At 57.7% G+C, this 25552-nt stretch overlaps 3 protein-coding genes across 3 annotated transcripts in view; all 3 read right to left on the reverse strand.

Moving 5' to 3' along the window:
* Nucleotides 1–577: 577 nt before the first annotated feature.
* Nucleotides 578–8602, reverse strand: ST6GALNAC4 (ST6 N-acetylgalactosaminide alpha-2,6-sialyltransferase 4). Its single transcript, XM_044920647.1, has 6 exons — nt 8481–8602; nt 7966–8052; nt 6327–6512; nt 4350–4762; nt 2129–2236; nt 578–1259 (listed from the first exon to the last, which is right to left on the reverse strand). The coding sequence occupies exons 2-6, from the start codon at nt 7975–7977 to the stop codon at nt 1070–1072; spliced, it is 909 nt and encodes a 302-aa protein (XP_044776582.1). The 5' UTR covers nt 7978–8052; nt 8481–8602; the 3' UTR covers nt 578–1069.
* A 4071-nt stretch (nt 8603–12673) lies between these two features.
* On the reverse strand, nt 12674–20410 carry PIP5KL1 (phosphatidylinositol-4-phosphate 5-kinase like 1). The gene is made up of 10 exons (XM_021691680.1): nt 20381–20410; nt 19378–19581; nt 18193–18243; nt 17827–17981; nt 17431–17555; nt 16870–16904; nt 16724–16779; nt 15861–15973; nt 15401–15554; nt 12674–12941 (listed from the first exon to the last, which is right to left on the reverse strand). The coding sequence occupies exons 1-10, from the start codon at nt 20408–20410 to the stop codon at nt 12674–12676; spliced, it is 1191 nt and encodes a 396-aa protein (XP_021547355.1).
* A 2667-nt stretch (nt 20411–23077) lies between these two features.
* The window catches only part of DPM2 (dolichyl-phosphate mannosyltransferase subunit 2, regulatory), a 3075-nt gene continuing 600 nt past the window's right edge, over nt 23078–25552 (reverse strand). Inside the window, exons 3-4 of the mRNA XM_021691520.1 lie at nt 24697–24799; nt 23078–23898 (exon numbers count right to left, since the gene is read on the reverse strand). Of these exons, the coding sequence (XP_021547195.1) occupies nt 23840–23898; nt 24697–24799 (162 nt within the window). The 3' untranslated portion in view covers nt 23078–23839. The remainder of the gene's footprint in view (nt 23899–24696; nt 24800–25552) is intronic.

Raw genomic sequence — 25552 nt, forward strand, 5'->3', positions numbered from 1 at the left:
GGTGACTGCAGGCCCTTGCTCACTGGCGCTTGCTAACGGTTTACTGGTGGGTCTGCTTTTCCCACCTTATAGGTGAGGAAACTAAAGCTCAGGGGCGGAAAGCCTGGTGCCTGCCCTCCGCCTCCCTTCCTTGCAGTGTGACCAACTCCAGAGTTAACAGGGGATTTCACTGGTAAGGTCCGGAATTTAACTCGGACCAGGGAGGCAACATGGGGTAGAGGAATTTCCCTTCCACCCTGAGTCATTTCCTCCCAGGCCCTAGACTCTCCTCCCACTGGTGCAGGACAAAGGGTCCCCTGGAAGCCTCTGAGTTGGGGCGTTCCGAGCCAAGTGCAGCCAGGGAGCCAGACCTCCTGGCCTGCTGGGGAAGCAGGTAGGCTCCTGGGGAAGAAACACATGGGCAGATTAAATGGCCAGAAGCCCAGCCAGCTGTGGGCCTGGGAAGGGGCCCAAGGACTCAGCCTGCCCTCCAGTCAACAGGTTATGGGACTGTGGCAGGGGGAGGAGCCCCAATCCCCACCCCCAGACACATGACCACACTCCAGACAGGCTTCCAGAAAACACACATTTACCCGTACACTCCAGAGGTGGCCCTGGCAGTCACAGTTCAAAGGCCCCTTTGCCCAATGAACCGCAAGCTGCGGGCTGCCCTGACCAGGGCAACCAGCCTGGGTAGTGTGGCACCAAAGGCAGGTGGAGGGGGGAGAGTGAAGAGGGACCAGGGCTGTTGCAAGATCAAAGATCACGATGCTGGTGAATGGGGGCGGGGCATTGACCCCTGGGGCAAAGGCCACTGGACAGATCCAGAGAAGGGATGAACCCCCAAATGAAGATTTGGATGACTCAGGGAGTGGGGTGTGGAGGAGGGTGCAAAGGTCGCCACAGTCCTCCTCTTCTCCCCATCAAGTCCGGAGCCCTGAAAGGGCTCCAAGTGTCCCCAGGGTAGGGCAAGAAGGGACCTTGGGTCCATGAGGCATGTGGCGGGAGACAGGATCCATAAATTAAATGTTTTTGGTGGAGTGTGGAACAGAGGCCCTGTGAAGGCGTGGCGGCCGGCCAGGTGACGGGGCTACTGGGTCCTCCAGGAAGGGTGGGAGAACACTATGGGCCTCTTCTTGGCCCAGCGAGAGAACACAGCCTTCTCGGTGATGAAGCGGTGGGCACTGCGGGGCGCCCGTTCATGTGCCAGGTACATCTGACACTCGTCCAGCCGGCCCTTCTCAAAGTAGTGGTAAGGCACCGAGGGGTGGCTGTCCTCCCTGCGGGCGGGGAAGAAGGACAGACGTGCAGTGTCTGAAACTCGCCCGCCTCCCGCCACCTGCTGCCGCCTGCCGCGGCCGCCCCTCACCGGGTGCTCCCACCGAGCCCCATGCCAGGCCCCAGGGAAGGCCAGGACAGACGCAGGGAGGAGCGGGACAGCCCACGGATCTCAAAGGCCAGAGTTGGACTCCGGCTCTGCCTCTGGCAAGCTGGCTGACGCTGGGCCAGAGACGTACTCTCTGAGCATAAATAACCTGTCTATAAAATGGACATGGGCACCTGAGAGCACAAATCCAAAAAGATCAAGACTGCCAAGTGCAGGGGCCATGGCAGAGGGCACACGGGCTCCCATCGGCTCGCCCACGTGCTCATCAAGCAAGCTCCAGAGAGGACAGAAGATAAAGATCAGGGACCTGTTCTGCACGCTCCACACGTGTTACTTACAATAATACTGGAGTATTAGAGTATCAACGGCAACAGGTCAGATGTAATCTATCCCTGACACGCATTATCAGCCGGTGCCCAACGATGCCGTTCTAAGCACTTCGGTAGACTATTCTCTCTCTAAATGTTTCTACCACCTTCTAGGGAAGGTGTGATTATTTTCTTTTACGCACGAGAAAACGGAGGCCCTGGGAGGTGGCAGGACTGGCCCAAAGTCACAACGGTAGGGTGAGACTGGTCATGAGGCTGGGCTCCTTCCCACCAGGCACTGGGTCCAACGGGTGTCTGAGCCCCAGCCGCCCACTGGGGAGCCCACACACCCTGCACTCCACAGCTCTGAGGTCCCCCAGGCTGAGTCAGGACAGGGGGCCCACGGTCTTCCCTGCCCCGGCCTTCCCTCCCACACAGGACCCGGCCGGCCGACCTGCAGTAGCTGTCGCTGACCATTCCATAGACCACGATCTCCTCACACAGCTCCAGGGCGAGGATCATGGTGAACCAGCCAGTGCTGAGAAAGGAGCCCGACTGCCTCCTGGCAGGAAGGAGAAGAGTCAGCCCAGCTGCTTCCCTGACTCAAGTGGGAGCAAGGGGCTGTGCGGCGGACCCAGCCTCAGCTCTCTTAGGACATAGTGCTGGTTACCCTCCCACCCAAGGGCCCCTACCTTGATCCCTGCAGAGGGGACCCTGGGGGAGGCTGGGAAGGGGACAGAGCCAGCCCAAGATCGGCAGCAGGTAACAGGTGGAGCTGGATGCAAACCCAGGCCTGTTCAGCCCCTTACCACCCACACAGGACTTGAGAAAACCCCCAGACGATGGTGTGGGGACCCGGGTCACAAGCTCTGCTCATCTAAGGGACCAAGCTTGGGGAGATGGTGGGAGGTCATAGCGCACAGTGGTTGAAAGTGGGTAAGACAGTTGTCTGGCGGGACACCTGGGTGGCTCAGATGGTTGAGTGTCTGCCTTCGGCTCAGGTCATGATCCCAGGGCCCTGGGATCGAGCCCCATGTCAGGCTCCCGGCTCAGCGGGGAGTCTGCTGCTCCCTCTCGCTCTGCCTCTCCCCCTGCCCGTGCTCTCTCCCTGTATCTCTCTCTCTCAGGTGAATAAATAAAATCTTTAAAAAAAAAAAGATGGTTGTGTGGAGTCAGATGGTCTTCAGTTCAAACCCTGAATCTGCTCCACAGTATCAGGTTTGCTCGAAAACCTCTCTGGGACTCACTGCCCCATCTGTGAAATGGGGAGAATTATAGGTAGTTATAGGGAGGGAACACTGTCTGCTCAGCACCCTCCCAAGCCCCATGCCCACCTGGGAGCAAGGGGCTGTGTGGGCAGCCCAGGCCTCAACCCTCTCAATGCACCAGCACTGTTACTCTCCCAGCCGAGGGCCACTCACCTCCACCTCAACAGAGGGGTTATGGGGTGGCTCACTCATTCAAACTCAATACCTCCCAGGCCCTGTGCTGGCCAGGAACCTGTCACAGCCAGTGCTAACATTCTCAGGGGAGGCAGCAGAAGTGCTGAGAAGACAAGGAGACAAAGGAAGGGGACAAAGAATGTCAGGCAGGGAGGTACGCCTTCAGACGGGGTGGTCAAGGAGGGCTTCTCTGAGGAGGTGACATCCCATCCAGACCTGAATAGCAAGGAGTCAGTCATAGGCAGATGTGGGGGAAGAACATTCTAGATGGAGGGAACAGCATGTGCAAGGCCTGCTTCTGAGGAAGCCCAGATGGCTGGGGCAGGCTGAGTGAAGGGAGATGACGAGATCACAGACAGGCAGGGGCCAGATCATACGAGGCTTGCAGGCCAGGGGAGGGGAGGGGGTGGGAGCCTCGACTTTATTCTGCATGTGAAAGTGAAGCTGCTATCAGGTTGAGGGCAGGCCACCAATGGGATGAATTCACTAGGGTGGTTGGCGCTCAGACTACAGGGGGTCAGAGCACCAGCAGCAAGAGGGTGCTACAAGGGCGGGGGCGGGGATGGGGTGGGGGGTGGGGGGATGGTGGCTTAGGTCAAGGTGGCACCTGTGAGCACAGGAGAGTCAAGAGCCCACGATATGTGGCAGATGATGCAATGAAAGGAGTCAGGTGCAAAGCCCAAGCTTCTGGCTGGGAAACTGGTGGTTGGCGGCTGTATTTCCTGAGTTGGGGTGGGGGCGGGCTGGGGGAGGGGGGGAGCCAGTGTGCGGAGGAGGTAGGCGGGAGTCAGCAAGCATGTGATAAAATGAGATCTTCCATGCAGAGTGCTTAAGTCAGTGCCTGGTGCACGCAGAGGGCTGTTACTACTGTGAACTGTCACTTTCGTTATCTGGCAGGGACTTCAGAGACCAATTCAGATCTCAGGGAGTATCCCCTCCAGAGGGAGGAGCTCCCTGCCGCTGCCCCACCCGGCAGTGCTCCCCTATCTTGTGCTTGCAAAGCCAAACACCCCTCACCACCGCTGGGGATTTTTCATCTTTGTGCTAATTCAGCGAATGACAGTCTTTCTGCTTCTGTCCCCCATCAGAGGCAGGAGCACCCCCATCTGCCTCCATCGCTGCTGGCCCCCCAGCGCCTGACGGAGCAGACCCTTGACGCACAAGAAGCCGCTGGAGAAGGCATGCCCCCAGCCGGCAGGGAGCCCCCCGCCCGCAGGCCGGCTCCAGGCTCACCGGTTCTTGCCCGTCTCGTCCTGGAAGACCTGGTCGCAGTAGGCCATCATGCGCTCGGTGAAGGTATACACCTGCAGCCCTGGGTACATCCTGGTGAGCTGCAGCAGCGTGCGGTACGTGCGGCCTCCCAGCGCCCGGTCCATGTGCCTGCCCGGGCCCCACACCACGTAGAGCGTGTCTCGAGCGTGCTGGAAGTAGTGCGAATAGTTGCGCAGCAGCAGGGGCACGCTCGTGTGCGAGACCACGCGCAGGGTGCTGCGCCGGCCCACGTCCGCCTCAAAGCCCACGGTGGGCGCCTGGTTCATGCGCAGTACACACTCGGCGCTGTCGATCTCGGCGCCCAGGCCCGAGCCCAGCATCTGGCCGGAGCTGGACACCACGGCGCAGCTGCGGCAAGGTTCTCGCACCAGCGGCTGCAGGGAGAGGCAGAGACGAAGAGAGAGGCGTGAGCGCACAGCTCCCACGGCCCTGCTCCAGCCACTGACTTCGCCTGATCCCTGTATCAGCTCCGAGTACAGCGTCAACCCATTTTGCAGATGAGGAATTTGAGACTGGGCAGGCGGAGTGACTTTCTTAGGGTTGTATGGATAGCCAGGGGCAGGGCTGAGACGCAGAGCCCCATGCTTCCTCATCAGCCATATTCATGTCCCTTTTCCCGATTGCTGAGGCCCTAACCGGCCCTCCATCACGGGTTCCTTATTACAGTTACATGAGCAAATATTTATAAAGCACTTAGAGCAATGCCTGGCACAGATAGGGTGTCATATGTGTGTTTGTTAAGTAAACATGAACCTTAGCTCTTCACAATCACTGTTGGACCACTCCATCCTCTGCCCAAGCCCCAGTCACGTTATGCCCAGTTCATTAAGTAAAAGCGGGGTCTTTAACGCCACAGTAACATTGAGAACCCCTGGTTCTGAGCCTGAATCCTGGCTCAACCACTTCCTCTGTCTCTTGGAGCCTCAATGTCCTCATCTGGCAAATGGGGATGAAAATATTATCTACTTCATCAGGTTGTGAAGACTCAATTAAAAATGCCTAGAGAGTGGGGTGCCTGGGTGGCTCAGTCAGTTAAGCATCTGACTCTTGATCTCAGCTCAGATCTTGAAAAAAAGAAAAAGAAAGAAAGAAAGCCTGGAGAGTGATCAGTGCAGACCCAGAGCACAGTGAGGGCCCAACGACCATCTCATTATCTCTCGAAAAGCAGAAGCTGAGTCAACACGCCTGCAAATGTTCCCTGGGGGTTAGAGGTCAGGACTCCCAGAAAAGGACTTGCTCCTCACTCCATGTCTCCATGTCTTCCTGGGGGCACAGGGGTTTACAGTGACCTTTATCCCACTCTGGGACATTTTATATCTAACATAATGTTGATTTAGGGACTCAGAGGTCCATTTTCCTATTCCTATTCTAAACCGCGCCTGGCAGAGCAAGCATGGGGAAGTGGGTCGTCACCCCTGAGCCCCAGTGTCTCTGTCTCCCCATGAGAGGGAGAGCTCTGGGGTTGACGTGACTTTTCTCTGTCATCTCTATCCCCGGCAGCCATCAGTACAAGGCAGGGCATATCCAGATACACACCTGCTGCATGAATGGATTATGCACATACATAATCCATTCTAAAGACACACAGAACGATGCACAGATCACCATGGTGGGATGGTGTCTGTCTCCCCCACTGGGTCTAAGAGCTCCAGATGGCCAGCCGCCCTGGCTGACTCATCTTTTTCACCTCTAGCTCCCAGCTGAGAGCAGCCAGGCAACATTTGTTGAATTAAATAAAAAAAAAATTTCCTCTTAGAACTTGGGGCTCACAGAGGTCAAGTGGCTACTCAATGTCACAGAGCTGGTGAGCAGAGGGGCCAAGCCTGGGGTCCAGGCTGGCCTGGCATGAGCCTGGTTCTCACTTACGCCCAGAGAGCTAGGGGCACCCTGGCAGCCGTGGCCAGCCCTGTCGCGCGATATGTTGTCCGGCCAGCTCACCTTCCCATCTGGCACGCTGCTGTATCCGCTGAAGCGCAGGGGCCCCGGCACAGTGGGCCTGGAGTTGATGGAGGGCTGGGGGTCCAGGCAGGAGGCCAGGCAGAAGGGCACGCCGGCCCAGAGGCACAGCAGGATGTAGGCGGCAGAGAAGCCCAAGGAGCACAGGATAACGAGGAGGAGCCGGCCCTGGGGGATTCAGCAGTCGTGGGGTGTGGGCAGGGGTCCCTGGGGCTCCTAGAAGCTTATGCCCCAGCCCCATGGGTCCAAACCCCAGCTCAGTAGCTTCCAGAACATTAGCACGGTCTACGGTCTCTGTTAACCAGGGCTTCCTCTGGGCTTCCAAGCTCAGGCCCTGGAGACAAGCCCTATTATGATCCCCATATTCTAGATAAAGAATCAGGATGGGGCCTTAAAACCAGGCTGCAGAGCCCATACTCGTAACTGGAAGCCTAGGTGCACTGTGCAGGCTTCGGTATGACTGTCCACCCCTCTGGGCCTGTTTCTGCTTCTAAAAAATTGGAGCCCATAATGCCTGTAGTGCGAACGTACGGTAAGCTCTGTGTACTCCAAAGTGGTGCACAAGAAGACAGGAGAGCGGCCCCTCAGAAGAGCAGCCATCCTCCTTCAGACCCGGGACCCAGGCTGCCAGTGTGCCCACGCCCTGCCCCCTCCCCCGGCTGCTCAGTGACCAGCCCCCTAGCTCATGATCTGGGTCAGCGGCCCAGGAAGTGAGGGAAGTGTCACTCAAAGAATGGTTCCAATAATTGAAAGCTGCCGCTCAGGGGCTCCCACCTCCACAAAACATGTGCCAGAGGCCATTTGAACCAGAAAGCCCTCCAGGCCCATTGGCCCTGCTGGCAGACTTAGTGACCAAGCCTTCAAGGGGGGGCCACCAGGAAGAGGGCATGACCTGGGGCTGCCCTCATATGCTGGGCCACCCTGGTCACTGTGTGTGTCTCTCTGGGCTCTAATATTCTCCCAGCCTGCCCAAGGCAGAGGTTCCCCCCTCAGAATCCACCTAGGAGCTGTTGGTGCTGAAAACCAGAGGGGGGGAAAGCAGCCCCCGCCGTCCCCCCCAGGCATATCCTACCAGAGGCCTACCCTTTTCTGTCCACAAGCCACATCAGCTTCTAAAAATAAATCTCTCTGTGGCCAGCTGTGCGGGGGAGGGGGTTCAGCCCATGAGCCCTCAGGCTCTGCCTGGCACCTGGTCCTCTGCCCACAAAGGACCCAGAGACCTGAATTCAGGCGGTCGTGGCAGACTCCCCCAACATCCAGGGCCCTCTCCCACAACCAGGGGCTCCTGAATAAAGTCAAGAGCAGCTAAACGGCACTTTCACACCATGTCCCCCTCCCAGGCGGGTGCCTCACCTGGGTGGCCTCCGGGTGCTTACAGGAGATAGTACTATTATCTATCTCCATGTCACAGGGGAGAAGCGCAAGGCCCTGAAACCAGAGAGGGAAGACCACTCGCCTGAAGCCACACCGCCTGCCAACCAGATCAGCGGGGCTTTGAGGCCAGTTTGCCCTTCTTAGCTCAGGAGCAGTGGGTCAGAAGTGAGTCAGTCCTGCAGTGGGAGAGGTTAGGAGGCTGCTGTGCCGGAAGTTCCCCAAGAGCCTTCCTCCTTACACCACTTACCGGGGCCTTCATGCTGCTACCGCTGCTCAGCAGCCACCTGGCTGCCGTCTCCAGGGCTCGCGCTGGGAAGGGGTGGGGGCCAGGCACCTGCCAAGATCCAGAAACTCAGAGCTGGGTCCTGGGGCTCTGAGGAAACGGCGCAGGGAAACTGAGGCAGGGGAGGGTATGGGCCAGGGTCCAGGCAGATGACTCCCAGGAATCAAACTCCTTAAAGCCCCCAAACACCGGACAGCGCTGTCCGCATCCTAAAGGAGCTGCTATCGGGTAACCTTCGGGGAAACCTCCCGCCAAACCAATCCCCATTGTGCAGATGGGGAAGGAGAGGCAGGGAGGGGGAGCCCTCGGCTCAAGGTCACCCATCGAGTCCGGGTCAGTTAGAACCAGGAGCCAGGAGCCCCGACTGCCACCCCAACCCTCCTACCTCACTACAGGAGGGATGAACGGTGAGGCCTGGGGCGGGATATTTCCACCCCTCTCCCAGATTCCACCGCCCCCTCCCCCGGCCAGGCGCTAACCAGGCGGACGGGCTGGGGCGCTCCGGCTGCTCTCGATCCGCTGCTCGGAGCTCCATGGCCCGCAAACGGGGCGGGCCGGGCGGGAAGCCGGAGCCCCGGGGCGGAGGCGGCACCGGGGCTGCGGCTTCTGGAGGCTGGAAACCGAACGGCAGCCCTCGGCACCAGGGGCGGGGTCTGCGAGGACGGGGAGGAGACAGGCGCGCTGGGGGCGGGTCCCGGGCGACGGGGGCGGGACCTACGAGCACCGCCGGCGCGGCGAGGGAGGGAAGTGCGTGGCTGGCGGCGGGGACCTCCGGGATGGGGGCGGGGCCTGCGGGCCGGGGGCGGAGTCGGAGGGCAAGCATCTTCCCTTTTCCTGCCCTCCCACATTTCTCCCAATCCGGTCGGGGGTCGGGTGGGAGGCGCGCAGAGAAAAGGCCTAGGGAGTACGGGAACCGGCGCGCCGTGGCTGCCTAGCGGTTCGGACTCGAGTTTCTCCATTTGTGAAATTGGGGGATGGGTAGGAAAATTAAGCAGGGGCTTGGGGTCAGGCAGCCCTGGGTTTCAAGCTTGTAGGGTTGCCAGATTTAGCCAGTAAAATACAGGACGCTCAGTTATATTGGAATTTCAGATAAACAGTGCATAATTATATTAAAAATCTGACATTCCTGTGTAACTGGGCATTCTATATTTTCTCTGGCGACCCTAGCGGGACTGTCTCTTGTGGTGTGACCTCCACCTGAGCCTCAGTTTTTCTCCTCTATGAAGTGGGTATAATAACAGCACCTTCCTGCCAGTGAGGGCAGCTGTGGTACAGTTAGCATTGAACCCTGAGCTATCTCACTGCCACGTACTTGCACCTCCTCGCCTCCCCCTCCCCAAAGTGTCCTCCAAACTCCAACCAACTCAGTCTTGCACCCCTGCAGATGCTGAAATGTATCCCATTTGAAGGCTCAGATGAGATCCCCTGGGGAGTTCCAACTCAAGTGCCTTCAGGGGTCAGAAAGGGTTGAAAGAACAGATATAGGGCAATAGGGAGGAGTGGGCCTGCGGAGAAGTAGAGAGCATGCTTCTCATCTACAGTGTTTTTTATAAAATGCTCTATGGGCCAGAAAGCTCATCTTACCACCTCCATCACACCACCCTCCACAGGATCTTCCCCTGGGATCCAGGCTAGGTTTCTGCTCCCACCCCATTTCAAACTCCATTTGCCTTTTTCTAAGAGCCTCTGGTGTGGGCACAATGCCAAGGTACCCATGTTTGGGTATCTGCACCCAGATAAGCAACTTCCCAAAGCTACCTATCCTGCTCCGGTGCAAAGCCAAGTCCCCCATGCCTCTTTCCGTCCTATGGCGGGGGTGGGGTGGGGGGGGCACACTAAAGCAGCCCTGCCCCTGAGCTTCCTTTGAGCACAGGCCTACTTTGTCCCTCCCCCGCAGCCTGGGCACAGCTCAAAGGTAGTGGTCCAAGTTCAATCTCTCTCTGTGGTCTCCTACTCACTCAAGGCCAGGCACACAGTGGGTCCCCAAAGCCAGAGTCCCTCTGCCCCCACCCCAAGTCCTCATCCTTCAGGTTTCTCTCCTCATAGCCTCAACCCCAAGGGGACAATGGTGAGAAAATTCCCTAAGGATTCATTCGTCACCCACAATGGCTGGTGAAGTGACCATTCTTTCCCCAAGAGGCAATTCTCTCCCTGTGCGGGCCACATGGAGATAGGGACATGCCCAAATGTCCTGGATTCCTGGAGCAGATGAGGATCACACATCCACAGTAGAACTGCCAGTGGGAAGTTCTGCAGGCCCAGATAAAGCTCTTCAGTTTGGTTTTGGCAAAAGTCCACTCTCTTTACCCTGACCTACAAGGCCCTGCACGGTGGGAACTTCTGTCTTCTTAATCACCTTCTACCTACCCTGGGCACCCTTCTGACCCCTAACCACATTGAGCTCATGCCTACCTCAGGACCTTTGCACTTGCTCTTTCCTCTACTCACATAGCCAGCTCCCTCCTGTCATTCAGCTCAAATGTCACCTCTTCAGAAAGGCCCTTGCCAACCACTCTATGTGACACTGCATGCCCATCCCTCTAAGTCCCACCTTATTGGTCTTTTTCACAGTACCGTTCACAGTCTGAAATCATCCTGTGTACTAACCAGTCCACCCACCCACTAGACTCTCAGCTACGTGGGGGCAGAGTCAGGCCAGTCATGTCCTCAGGCATTTCCAGCACTTGCACAACACCCAGCACACACTAAATGCTAGATAATGTCTGTTGAATGACCAAGTTAGGAGAACCAGGAATCCTGGGCCCCATGAGATCTTGGATAAGTCACGTCCCTCTCCAGCCTCAAGCCCTGGCCCAGCCCATTGCCAGAGACCCAAGGTAGGTGAGGGGCTGAGCCATCCTTATCTATGAGTGCAGGACTCTCAGGCTCTGACTCGTCCTGCCAGATCCAGACCCTGTTTCCTGCTCTGCAGCCCTACCACTGCTGAGCTGCCTCACGCACCCACCTCCTGAGGGATGACCTTAAAGCTCTATGTGTCAACTTCCTGCTGAGCCAAAACAAGAAATTCTCTGTGACTTGTGCCAGTTCGGAGATCTTGAATAATCATCCAAGGTCACCCAGACAACTAGGGGTGAAGTCAATTGTATACCTATTCCAGGAGCCCACACTCCAGTGATGCGGCATTAACTTTCCCTTACCCCTCCCTCCCTACCCGCCATTTTGCTTCATTTTCTCTGAAGGCTAATGGACTGGCAGTGTTTGGTATTAGCTGAGTGTCTCCCAAGGTCCAGTTCTAGTCCTGGGGGTCAGCTCTTGGTGCACGACGTCCCCCACCACCACACTGTCCCTCCCACTCTGAACTCTGACCACAGTGAACTGTTTCTTTCTCTCGAGTGTCAGGCTCTCCCTCACCCCAGACCTCTGCCGTGCCCTTGGCCTGGGACCCTCCCAGGGCCACATCTGACTCTTCTGGTCTCACTTGAGATGGTAGGGCCCCATCTCCATCAAATTATTCGGTGGAGGCCCCCTCCCTCAGCACGATGGCCCCATGCTCCTTCATGAGGCTGTGTCATGCCAGGCTGCTTTTGCCAACATCTCTCCCCAGACCGTGAGCTCTGTGAAGGTGGAATCTGTGAGTCTTGCTCCACCCCCAGGTCCCCATCACCCAGTAGAGGATCTGTCACATGGTAGGTGCTCAATAAATATTTAATGAGTTAATGAAGTCCATTTTCATGCTTCCAGTTGTACAGATTAGACCACTGAGGCACGGAGAGGTGTAGCACCTTGCCCCGATCACACACACAGCCAGGCCCCGGAGCAGCTCTAGAGGAAAGGCCCACTTGGGTATGGTTGGATTGGACCAGGGTCAGAGGCCAGGCTGGAGTTTCCTGGAGGGAGGAGAAGGAATGATCAGGGGCTATGCACGCACTGTACTTCTTTGCTCCTGGTAATTCCTGTGCGGCCATACCCTCGGCCTGACCACCAACCCCTACCCCCATTTCACAGATGAGAAGTGACTCCCAGAGGAGGGAAGAGCTTATTCAAGATTAATAGTGGGCCTCACCATAGTGTCTTCCAGAGTTGCAGGCCCACAATACCTCCCCTTCTCCCACCTGCATCCCTTGAGGAGCAGGAGCGAGGGGGACCACCCCAAAAGGAGACCAGTGGGCAGAAGGTAAGGAAGCCTGGGTTCTTGGGCTGGCCTTTCCACTTACCCATGGGTAAGCCCCTTAGAGTCTCTGGGCCTCAGTTTCCCCATCTGGACGACAAAGGCACTTGGCTGGAGCCTTCAGCCTCCCCCCTTCCCCAGAGCACGAGGCCAGGGCTGAGGGAGCTGGTGGGTAAGAATACAGGCTCCTGAGTCCAAAAGGCATAGTCGAGTTCTGGTTCCAGCATTTATTGCTGAATGATCTTGCTCAGTCCCTTCACCCCCTGAGCCTCCATTTTATGGTCTGTAAAAAGAGAATAATAGCTTTTTTTTTTTTTTTAGGATTAAACGAGCTAACATAGGAGAGTCCCTGGCACAAGGCCGAACTCGGCATCGCCGCCAAATGAGGCTGTGTTGTCATGGTATTAGTTAGGGGATGCTGCCCTCTGGAGGCCAAGGGGAGGAACGGCAGGCGAGGGGAGCCCAACCCGCCGCCGGGGCCAGGCTGGAACTCTGGTTCCCGGCGTGCGCCCATTGTCCAGATGCGGAGCGCCGCGGGCGCTGTCACTCGGTGTGTGCCTCCACCCACTGGCAGAGGCGACGGGCGTAGCGAGCGGGGCTGACGGTGGAGAAGGTCCGGCCCGGGTAGCGCAGCGTCTTCCATAGGTGCTCCAGCCGCTTCCGGAGCCCGTACACCGTGGCGAGATCCACGAGGCCCAGGAAATAGCGTTGCTCCGGCCCGTCCAGGATGTGTAAGGCGTTGGGGGTGTCGGGCAGCAGCCGGCGGTTCTGCGATCCCGGCTCCTCCGGGCTCTGTACCCCTTGCACAGACCTGGCGACCGACAGGAGGGTGAGGCTCCTGCCTCCTCCAGGGGGCCCCAGCCCAGGGATTCCCCGCAAGCTTGGCAGCATTCTGCGCTGACCGTGCTCTCCCTCCACTCATTCCCACAACTCCTGCGTGCCAGGCCTGTGACGTCAGATAAACTGGGAGGCTGAGTAAAGTGTAAATGATGGTCTAGCGCCGCACTGTCCATTACGTAGCCCCTAGCCATACGTGGCCGTGGAGCGTTTAAATGTAACCAGTCCCAACTGAGGCGCACCGTGAGTGTGACATACATACTGAATTTCCAAGACAGTATGAGAAAAAGAGTGTAAATACCTCATAAATGTTTATATTGATCAGATGACGACATGATAAAAATTTGGGGTGCATTGAGTAACAAATATATTATTAAAATTATTTTTACCTGTTTCTGTTTACTTTTCTAAAGAGGCTAAATTTTCTAAAGGAAATTTAAAACTACATGTGTGACTCGCATTTCTTTCTTTCTTTTTAAAATTTTATTTATTTATTTGAGGGAGAGGGAGCACAGAGGGAGAGGGAGAAGCAGACTCACCACTGAGCAGGGAGCCAGCCGCAGGGCTCGATCCTAGGATCTCAAGATCATGACCCCAGCCGAAGGCAGCCGCTTAATCAACTGATCCACCCAGGCGCCCCTCGCACTACAGTTCTATTCGGTGGCGCTCCTCTAGAGCATTTGGGTCACACAGACTGGCTCCGCACTTATCTGCCACATCACTTTGGCTAAGTCTGGTATTGGGGTGTTTCCTAAACTTCTGTTTGAGGTCGTCCAACCCTGGAGGTTTCAGGGTGGCAGAGCTGAAACCGTGTGAACAAAGTCCAACCCCAGTTTATAGATGGTGTGGGGGGAGGGGGTTGTGGGGGTTGCCTTCTAATGTATTCCAAATTGGAAGATGCCTTTGGCTGGGCCCCAGTCCCAGCCAGAAGCAGGTTCAATTCCCTAATTTTGTCCTCCAGGAGGTGGAGGGGAGTTGGGGAAGTGTCGCTGAGAGAAATAAGCCAATGAGAGACAAGCCCTGCCCAGGCATCGACCAATCAGAACCCAGTGGTCTGGGTGCCTGGGCAAAACACTGATACCCTTTGCGGTGCGGTGCTGGGGGTTAGGAAAAGGCTTGTTCTGAAAGAGGGACTGGGAACAGGTAGGGAGGACTGGGGCAGTGGCCATTTACCAGCCAGCATATTTCAATATGACAACAACCATTATATGCAAACCAACTAGGGTTTACTGGCTGAATGACAACTGTCATCTAAGCATCAGCTGGGGATAGAGGGAGCAAGGGAGAAGCTGACCTAGCTTGGATGGGCAGATCTGGGGCGGGGGGGGGGGGGGGGCGGCGCGTCTGTGTCCCATGGCAGGAATTCCACCTTCTGGTCAGGATGTGTCCAGACAATAAGTGGGGAGCCAATAACCTGGATTCTGCCCAAGCCTCACCCACCTCCAAAGAGTAGGTTGGGGGTTGGATGAGAGGATGCCATTTTTCACTTTTCCACCCATCAGGTGGTTGGACTTCTTTCCTTAATGTGCCTTCCTTAACCCCTACATTATTCTGTTCAGCCTTGGAGGACTGAAATCCAAGTAACTAACCAAGTACTAACATGAATCCTCAGAAGTCATTTTGCAACCTCATTTCCCCTCTCTGAGCCTCAGTTTTCACATCTCTAAAATAGGAATGAGCCTACCTTAATGACGTTCATGGTCAGCATGCAAAGAGCGACAGTTACTACTATGAAGCAGGGGACAACATGATGACGGGGTCAATGGTGATGACCTTAGGGTCCTAGAAGTGGAACGACTGGTTTAAAGGTCAAGGGTTCTTTTGGGCACCGGAGTGGCTCAGTCAGTTAAGCATCTGACTTCAGTTCAGGTCATGATCTCAGGGTCCTGGGATCGAGCCCCACATCTGGCTCCCTGCTCAGCGGGGAGCCTGCTTCTCCCTCTCCCACTCCCCCTGCTTGTGTTCCCTCTCTCGCTGTGTCTCTCTCTGTCAAATAAATAAATAAAATCTTTTAAAAAATAAATAAATAAAAAATAAAGGGCAAGGGCTCTTTCTAAAGGAAAAATTAAATAGGTCTGAAAACTGCTTTGAAACCTTCACTGGCTCCACATCCATCCCCTTCAGGAAAATGGGCAGATTCTTTCCATCAGCACTGAAGCCCTTGTCCAGCTGGATCTCCTCTGCTCGGTCGTGTGCGGTCCACGCATGCCCACCAACCCTGCCAACCAGCCTTCTCCAGCCCTAGACACACACACACACACACACACACACACACACACATGCACGCACGGACCCACAAACACTGCACTTGCCAGTCTCTGAGCCTTTGTCTGTGCTGTCCCCCCCACCCGCCCCGCCTCATCATCCATCTTTCTCCTGCTCTCATCACCTCATTCTTGCCCTTGCCCCTGCGGGGGGGGGGGGGGTGCCCACCTGACCGTGCGGAAGATGAGACTGCTGCCTGGGCCCCTCTCATCCTCATGGAGACGCTGGAAGGCCATCAGGAGGCTGTAATCGAGCACGTTGAGTTCCCGGAGGAAGGCGGTGTCCAGTTCCATCTGGTGGAGGAGCCAGCTCCGCTGGGGCCCTGCCAGAGCATCAGTGGCCCCACTTGAGCGCTCCTCGTGTGTCAGGCAAGGTGCTGAGGGCTCCACACATATCTGCCCCAAGAGGGCAGGTGTCATTAACTGTCCCATTTCACAGATGAGGAAACTCATCTGTAATTTGCCCTGGTCACCTAGCTAGTAAGTCGTGGAGCCAGGATTTGAACCCTGCTCTGCCTGACTCTAGAATCCGGGCTCTAAATGACTCAGGCAGAGGCAGGGCCAGGGACACCCTTCTAACTTCACCCTGAATGGAGGAATAGCATGCACAGACTGCCTCCATGGCTCACCCAGGTCGATGGTCTTGCCTTGAAAGTTGAGGTCCTTCAGCACCAGGACAACGGGGCTATCCTCAGGGGCTGGCTCCACCCATCGGCTCACCTCACAGCCCTTTATGTCATACCTGTGAGTGGGAGATGACAGAAAGGGGGCGACAGAATTCAGCATTATACAGATTGACGCACACGGGGAACCAAGAAACAAGAGCCTCCACTGGGTGGATGTTCGAATCTTCACCACAAGCCATTCCATTATTGTCCCCATGTCAGAGATGAAGAAAAAGGCTCAGAGAGCTTCTTTGACTTGCCCAAGACCACACGGTAAGTAAAGGGCAGAGCTGGGATTCAAACTCGGGCCTTTGGGAGCCCATTCCAGGCTTTATCCCTGCCTGTGCTGGCTTCTCAGCCCCTTGTCATCCCTGGAAGTGTCCCCGACACAGCGGTCCAAGCCTAGACTGCAGCACCAGGGGGGAGCACTCATGGGGAGCTTTCAGGCAGAGTCACCGTTAGGAGGCAGAAAGGGCCATGTGCAATAAGAGGCTGGGTTTGAATCCCTGCTCCTCACATAGTAGCGGCGTGGCCCTCCCCCTCCTCAGCTTCTCATCTATAAAATGGGCATGATAACCACACCTACCCCTCAGAGTTGTTCCAGGAATAAAGAAGGCAATGAATGCAAAGCCTGGACAGAGCGCCCAATGCATCCTGAGTGCTCAAGAGATGCTGGTCGTGCCTATCCCTTTCTCCGATCCATTAGGAGATCTCAGGGATGTCCCTCCCATCTCCTCCCTGGGCCTCAGTTTCGCATCTATCTAGTGAGTATGGGTGCTTCAGGTGGCACATCCCGCGTGGGGCCGGGGCCCTGTGAGGCGACTCACCTCTCAGAGATGCGGCCGGCGGGATAGAAGACGCTCAGCATGATGATGAAGAATTCCTGGGGACAGGGGTAGGGAGTGAGGGAGGACAGAATCTCACCCTCCAGCCGCCCCCTCTGGCCCGGTCCCCTCGCCTCGGCCTCACCCACCTTCTTTCCCCGAGCCACCCGCAGACTGTGCACTCCTGGAAGGGGAGAGGGCGCCAGGTGAGGGGCCCCCAACTCGACAACCCCTGGTCCAGCCCGCTCTAGGCCCAGCTCCAGGCCATGCCTCCTCCTCGAGGTCCCCCGCCTCCCGAGCCCGCTCCTCCAGGCCGCGCCCCCGGACCTCTGCCTCGGCTCGGGTCGTCGTCCGGACCGGACCCGCCTCTAGGCCGCCCCAGAGAGGCGCGGTCCTCAGGCGTGACCCCACCCATATGCCCTCCCGCCGCGGGACTGGGCGATCCAACCCCGCCCCCTTCGGGAGGCCCCGCCCCAGAGCTCGGCCCGCGCCCACCGAGTCCGCCTTTCCCCTCCACCGACGTCGAGGACACGCCCCCCCCGGAACGCGGCCCCTGCCCGGAGCCGCCAGCCCAGGCTCGGGCTCAGGTCCCCTACGCCCCCCAACCTGGGAGCCGCCCCACTCCCTACCCCTCCCCTGCTCGCTCTCGGCCTTCTTCACTCCCCCCCTCTTCCCCCGCCCCGCAGTCCCCGGTCCCCGGCCGGTCGTACCCAGCAACCGCGCAAGTAGCGAGTGCGGGTGCCGCTGCAGATGCTGCACGTAGCGGGGCAGGTGGGCAAGCAGGGCCCGCACCTCCCGACGCCGCTGGGTCTTCAGGAAGAAGCGCTGGTCGTGGCTGGGGGGTGGAGGGAGAGGTCACTGGTCAGGCGGGGCTGGAGCGGCCCCCATCGGGCCCTCTGCCCGAGTGTGGCTCTGTCTCCCCCGGTTCGGGCTCGAGGCCTCCTCACCCCCGCTCGGGTCATCTCCCACCCTCACTCTCCTCCATCTGACCTCTATCTGGCCCTGACCATCCCTGACCTGGCCATTCTGTTTCTTTCCCACCCACGCCCTCCCCTCCACCCAGGGACACCACTCCCACCCGTTCCCCACCCCTGCTGCCAGCTCACGACAGGAAGAAGCTGGCCTTGCTCTTGGAGGTGCTGAGGAACTGCAGGTAGGGGCCACCTGGGCCAAGCGCCGCCTGATAGTCCTCCTCGGCCAGGCCTAGGGAGTGGCGCAGCCAGGCGAAGGCTGGGCCAGCCAGGGTGCCCAGCTCGAAGCCCTGCAGGGGAGGAAGAGCAGCCCCAGCAGTGTCCACGGGGGGCCCAGGTGTGTGCAGTAGGCCCTAGCGCGGGAGGGTCAGGGTAACCACACCGGTCCTGCAAAGCCCTGAGGCAAGCCAGCACTCCTACTGCACTGATGGGGAAACTGAGGAGGACAGAGAAGGAAGACCAGTACACGCCCCTCCCATGCAGCAGTCTGGGGCTTCCTACCTCGTGAACCTGGGTCAGGACCTCGCAGAAATCCTCCTCAGTGGGCGGTCCCTACAGGGAGGGGTGGAGGGGCTCAGGTCAAGTCTTTGGCCCACACTGCCAGCTCCAGGATCTCAAGAGTCCTGCACCTGGCCTCACCCGCTTCCCTCAGTGTGATTGCTCCAGCAAACAGAGACCAGAACTCAGAGCTTCGTCCATTGACCCAGAAGCACATGTTGGCCTAGTGAGGCCAGATGCCATCCCAGTGAAAGGGGATGGCCTTAAAGCCAAGGGACGTGCCTGACTCGGTGTGAGAAGGGCAGGATCAGAGAAGGCTTCCTGGGGGAGGTGACCTCTAAGCTGAAATCTGAAAGGTGGTGCTCATAGCAGGGGGAACAGCATTGGTGGTCACCGGAAGGGCAGGAGAGCTCAAGTGATTGAAATAATTAAGGGAGGGGCGGAGTGAATGCAGCTGGGCAGTTGGCCCTTGGACTTGAGCCAGCAGAATCCTGAGGCCATGCTGAGTACTGGGGAGCCATGGAAGATTGTCAGCAGGTTATGAGATTCAGAAGACTGTGCCCCCCCCCCCCCCCCGCCCAGGCTCCTACACTCTTCTTGGACCTCTAGGTCCCTGTGCCAGGACTTGGCCTGTGGGATGTGGTCACACTGTGCACACGTGTGTGTGTGTGTGTGCACGCGCACACACACACACACACACAACACACATGCTCGCCGGCCTGTCCAGCTGCTGAGCTTGCAGTTGGGCGACCCTTTCTGCTGAGCCAGCCTGGCCCCAGCCTGAGCTCCAGGGAGGATGGGCCAGGCTGGTGGGGTGGGGGTGGGGTCCTTTCTCAGCCATACACCCTAGCAGAGCCAGGAGGGCATCAGAGACCGAGGAGTACAATCCTCCCCACACCCATTATACAGATGGGGGCGCTGAGGTCCAAAGAAGCAGAGGCCCATCTAGAGTTGCACAACAACCACCTGGGTCAAGGTGTTCCTCACATCCTCAGTACACACCGGGCTTTGCGGCTTCCTGGCCTCGGCCCCCACCCCAGCATGTCCCTCCCTCCCTGCACCAAGCCCCTGATTTCCTCCTTGTATAGTCCTCTCTGATCCCTGACCCTGCGGTATTAGCAGGACCTGGCATCCGCACAGTCTTGCCCTCTGTACCGAGGAGGTGCATGACACAGATGGGCCACTCACTGTGCGTGGGTGGTCCATGGAGACCTGGGTGGCAGCCCACAGCCCTGTCTGCATCATGCATGTCAGCTGGTGCAGCTCATGCCCCGGGCCAATCTCAAACAGGCCAAGGCGAGCCTGCTTGTCTCGAAGACGCCAGAGGAGGCCACGACGGCCAGAGGTCGAGGTGGCTGCTCTGCGTCCAGCCTCTGGGGAGGGGGCCAGGACCTGGTGGCAGGAGGCACAAGAAGCAATGAGCACATGGAAGCATCCCATAGGGGAAAGACCTCGGTTTGAGTCCCACCTCCGATACTTGTGAGCCCTCCTATTATCGCTCTCTGCCTCAGTTTCCTTGGTCGTAAAACAGGGATAATGCTGGTACCCACCTCACTGGGTGTTGTGATGGGCCACGCAGTGCCTGGCATGCTGTCAGCACCCAGAATAGAATTGTTATCAGTAGGTAGAGAATGCTTTCCGCAACCAAACCTGTCTCTCACCAGCTGTATGATCTTAGGTAAGTCACCTAACCTTTCTGCCTCTCCTTTTCTCATCTGTAAAATGACAACTATAATAACTCCTTCGTGGCAGTTTGATATTTGCTCCAAGCACAGGAACCCTTGATACGAGGAGCTGTGACGCCAGGGACTCGGTCATCTATTCCGCTCGGCTATGCGGAGTTCCTCCAGGCCAAGCGGAGGGTCAGCACGAAGCTGGGCTCACAGCGGCTGACCCATTCGTAGTGGGCACCCACCATGTGCCCAGCACTGGCCGAGAGCTTGACTTGCTAACAGCCCTATGAAGGAGGACCTTTTTCCCCGATGCGAAAACCGAGGAAGTTCTCTGGGGACACCCACCAGACTTCCCCCTCCATACCTGCGGCCCCGTGTGGGGCGTGTTCTGGTCCCCGCCCAGTGCTGGACCCCTCCAGGGCTTGGATGGGGGTGTGTCCGCGCTGCACGGGGAGCAGAGGCCTGGGCCCTGTCCCCCAACCCTTCCCTCTCCTGTCCTCTCTTGGGTCCGCACCTACCTCGCGGGGCCCCGGGCTCGGTGCGGCCATCGCCCCCGCAGCAGCTTCCCGGGCTCCGGCCGCGTCCCCGCCGCCGCGCTGCAGGAGCCGGTCCCCGCCCCTGCTCCTGGGCCGACCAATAGCGCGGTGCCGGTCACGGCTGCACCCAATCCGCGCGGGAGGCGGTGGCGATCGCCTGCGGGTCCCGCCCCCGGGGCTGCAGCATCCTTCAGACCGCGGTCCAGGCCGGGGTGGGGCCGCCCCGCGTTGCTTAGGGTCGCCAGGAGGGAAGACCTCCCCCCCCCCCCGCAGCTCGTCTCCTCAAGTGGGGGGCTCGGGTCTCGGGGCCGTTTGGGGAGGCGGGAAACCTAAATCCAAATCCCGCCCACCCACTCTGGCGTGAAATTCCCACCGACTGTCCCTCGGGTGAGGAAACTAAGGTCCAGGGAGAGAAGTGAGTACCTCCAGGTCACACAGGAAGTCCGGGGCATGCATTCATTCAAGGCCTGTTTTGACCACTCACCAAGGGCAGGAGCATTGCTAGGCCCTGGGGGGTCAGCGGTGAGCGAGAGGGAGGAACACAGCTGCCAGCCTGATCTTTTAAAAGCATAAAATCGGATGATGTCACTCTCATGCTTAAAGCCTCCAGTGGCTTCCCTCTGCACTGGAACAAAATCCACCCCCCTCGCCACAGCCCCAGGCCCATCTCAAACCACTCTGCCTACACCCACCAGACAGCCACAAGGAGCTCCCCCAGCTGGTCCTTAGGCATAAAATTCTTTCACACCTGGGGCTTTTGCAGGTGCTCTTCCCACTGTTTGAAATCCTTTCCCCTAGGCTTTCCTTTGACCTATTCTTCCTAGTCACCTTGCCCGACTCTAAGTGTCCCCTTATTGTTTTTATTTTTTTTTTAAAGATTTTATTTATTTATTTGACAGAGAGAAAGCACAAGCAGGGGAAGTGGCAGAGGGAGAAGCAGACTCCCAGTTGAGCAGGGAGCCCGACATGGAGCTCGATCCCAGGACCCTGGGATCATGACCTGAGCCGAAGGCAGATGCTTAACTGACTGAGCCACCCAGGCGCCCCAGTGTCCCCTCATTCTTGATCACATCACCTTGTTCTATTTTCTTCATCACACTTAACACTGCCAGAAATCATCTTGTTCACTTATTTATTTTATTTCCCCCCCAGGATGGAAGCACCAGGAGGGCAGGAACCATGCTGGGCTCCCTTCTTGGCTCTTGGCTCAGTGTCTGGCACAAACCAGTGTTTCATAAGTATATGCTGAACCAATGTGAGTAGGACGTGCAAAGGGCCTCAGTGAATCCCAGGAAATGAAAGGCCGGGGGAGCTGGAGTGAGAAGAGAACAAGCATTCAGGTTCTCTTATGTGTATGAGAAAGATGCTCAGATGTTCTTCAAAGGCCATGGTTGTCACGTATAGTCACATTGGAGGGGCCAGAGTGTGTGTATGGGAGGGAGGAATCTTTGGGTGACTCAGGGCAGAGGATGGAGCCTTTGCATCAGGAAGGTGACTGGTGGGGGGAGGGGAGAAAAGGGGAGAACTGACAGGATTTGGGGTCAGGCAGACGGGGGCTAGGAGGAGGAAGCCAAGATCAGTGATGTGTGCCAGGCTTCTGGCTGGGGTTAGGGCCACAGGATGATGCCAGTCATGGAAGGGGCTGGGAGGGGAAACTCGGGAGGGGGGAGTCTGAGAATTCAGATCATGATAGGATGAATTTAAGGAGCCACTATGACATCCGATGGCAGTTAACTGGTGCATGGGCAATACGTCGGGGCTCAGGAGGAGGGCCTGGGTAGGGACAAGTGTGGGGTGAGGCTTGTGACCGAGTCCCGAGGGGCCCACCGCGTCATGGTGGAAGTGGAGCGTGGGAGACAAAGTATGAGAACGAGTCCTCACGGACACTGAGAGCATCTGAGGTGCATCCAGGGGGATGTCACAGGCCAACATGGGGTCACGCGGGGTCTGAGTGGGTGCAGCCCTCCGGGAGTGATGCTGAACACAGTAAAGGTGAGGAGCTGCAGGCAGCGGGCTGGACATTCTTTTGGGAATCTGGCTATTTAGGGGAGAGGGGGAGACCTGGAGAGAATTATTGGGTTGATGGAGGGTCCTTTACGTGGGGGCCTGGGCATGCTCATGAAACACCAGGAGGAGCCTGGTGAGAGGCAGGGGCTGTCCCCATGAGAAGGGGACCATCGGAGACAGGATACTCCTGCTATAGCAGGGGAAGAGGATGGGGCAGGTGAGGGCAGGGCGGTGTGCCTGCAGTCAGCCTCTGCTCTCGGATGAGGGAGACGTCTCTGCTAACTGGAGTGCACATCATCCAAGGTGTGACAGAGGCTTAAACTACGCACCGCGGACGGGAGCCCCAGCTGCGTGGGGCGGGGGGTGTGGTGGGATTGCGGTGGGGGGAGACAGGGCTGGGCCTGTGCCAAATGACTCATCCTGACCAGAGGAAGCCCTGCTCTGGTTTCCCAGCTCTCACTGCTCGGAGCCACACTAGGTTGGGCTTCTGGGTACAAGAGATGGACGACGGACTTGGGTTTTTAGGGGACTGGCCCGAGGGTCCCTAAAATACCAGTGCACGCCGGCTGGGCTGGGGCAGGGGAGGCACAGTAGAGGCTGATGTGGTGTGTGGCACGTTGCCAGGCCTCCGCCGACTCCCCATCCGTGAGCTGCACCAGGCTGGAGCCACATCGGTTTCAGTCCCCACTTTCTCCTGGGTCCAGCACGGGGACAATCTGGGAGGCACCTGAGGCACACTGCGCGAACCAGTCTCGTGACCTGAGACCAGCCCCTCTCCAGCCCCTGAGCAGCCCAGCCTCCCTGGTCAGGGACGGCACAGAGACAAACACATCATCAGTGTTTATTGTTCAGCTCTCCCCAAGAGGCCAGCGCTAGGGCTGGGGGGCTGGGCCTCTGTGAGAAGCAGTCGGTCCGGGGGCCCACTGTGGCCACCCTAATGGACCCTGAGGCCTGGTGGTAACCCCAGAGCCTGTCAGTCCTCCCCTTAGGCTTTGTGGGGCCCAGAGCAATGTCAGACCTGGGAAAGCTGCCTCCGAGGAGGAGCAGGACATGTGGGAAAAGGTCGCATGATGCCTCAGAACCTACCAAGTCCGACATCAGCAGGTGACAGGAGGGAAACTGAAACAAGAGGGTAGAACCCAGGGGAAAAGGCAACAGGGAGTCTGAAGGTGAGGTAGGGATGACCGGCATCTTTCAGGCCCTGAGCCAGGAAGGGGTGAGGGGGAGGCTTCCAGGTAACCGTCCCTCCTGGCTTCTGGAAGGCTGAGCAGGGAAGGAGCAGGCCTGTGTGGTAGGTCCCAGACAGCTCCATCCCACAGGATGTCTGCAGGGCAGCCAGGCTGGAGCGGGCTGCAGTGCCTGGATGGGTCCTATGCACCCCACCTTTGGAGGGGAGGCAGAGGAAAGGCCAGCAGCCTCAGCCCTGCTGGGCCTTCACTGAACCTTTCTGGTCACTTTCTGGTTCTTCAGCATCACGTAGGTGATGAACAGTCCTGGAAATACACAGACCAGAAAAGCCAAGTCAGATCCAGGCTTCGGGCTGCTGGGAGGCCAGAGCAGCGCACAGCGTGGTGGAGTGACCCGCACACGGGGCCAAGCACCTGCCCAACCACCCTCCAGGCCAGCGTCACCTCCCGGGTCACTCAGCAAGCCACACACCCAGCCCCGTGTATTCAACAAACACCAACGGAGTGCCAACACGGGCGAATGGCTACACTTAGTGTTTTAGATTCCACAGGGCACAAGACCCACTCAATTATCCATCTACCCACCCAATCAACCACCTGTCCACCCACCCACCTGCCTACGCCACATCCACCACCCACCCCACCACCCAGTCATCCAAGTGACTCATCCAACCACTTTCTTGGGCACCAACTCGGTGCCAGGAGCTGAGGACATAATAGTAATGATGAAGCTACAGTCCCCGGCCCACAGAAGCCCACACATAAACGCTGGGAGACAGAGAGGGGCAGGGGTCATGAGCCAGTGGGTGACAAGGGGGTGAAAGGTGACTGAGGTGTGAGCAGAGTGATGATGGTAGTGGCAGAGGGAGCAGGAAGAAGGGAGACACCCCATTAGGGCCATCACATTTGAGACCAATGAGCCTGAGGCATGGGGACAAGCAGCCCGGAAGGATGAACAGGAAAACCCCGGGGGGTCAGCTGGGGGCCAAAGGCCCCAAGCAGGTGTACTGCAAGTGCTAAAGTGTGGACGCATGTTCAGGGGATGGGAGAGGGTTGTGGGAACCCCCAGACACCCTGCTCAGGGTTGAGGGACTGATGACTTACCCACAAACAGGAGCAGCATGAGGCCGGCGGCCAGCGGGATGGCGACAGCGTAGGCTCGGGGCAGGAAGTACTTGTGGATGACATGCTGGCTGTCGATGAATGGCTGGTATCGAGGACAGAGCTCTGGTGAGCGCTCCTTGCCTGGCCCAGCCCTTCAAGGCCAAACACCGCCCTTCCTCCATCTCAGGGGCTAACCCCAGTCAAAGCACTGGGACAGCACCTGGCTTTGCTTTAAGATGATGCTAATCTGGGGTGTTCTGGCTTGTTTCCTTCATTCACTTACTGAATAGTTGTTCACTGCACACTTGCCTGATGCCTGCCCTAAGGTGGTGCTGGGGACCTGGCAATGAACAGAAGACAAGGGCCTTGCCCTAAGGCACTCACAGCCCTACAGGGGCAAAGGTACAGGAGGAATCCTCAAGTGGGCTCCAAGGTCTTCTTTACTAACATTTTCCTCCAAAGTTCTTTAAGTTTTAGCCCTCCAAACACACTGCACTTCTTAAACAGTAACCAACAAATTTTCCCACAAGAAAAAAAAATCCTAAAAGCCCTCACAAAATCTACTGGCACTCATCATGCCCGGGAGCCAGCAGGATAACCCAGAAGGACCAGAACTCCAATCAAAGGCAAAAGTGAATCAGTAATAGGGCTTTCCAGTGTAGCCTTAAGGGCCCCACCCTTCTTCCTGAGCTTTAGTTTCCTCACTTATAAACTGGGACACCTCCAGCATCCTTAGTGCTGTTCTGAAGATTTCAGGAGATGAGGGCAGGGAAAGCACCTAGCACAGTGCCTGGTACATGGCAGCTGCTTAAATGATGCCAGGGGTCAGCTTCAAGATCCAGGGGTCGAAGGTGAA

Source organism: Neomonachus schauinslandi, chromosome 13, assembly GCF_002201575.2.
Source record: "Neomonachus schauinslandi chromosome 13, ASM220157v2, whole genome shotgun sequence".
Classification (NCBI taxonomy): Eukaryota; Metazoa; Chordata; class Mammalia; order Carnivora; family Phocidae; genus Neomonachus; species Neomonachus schauinslandi.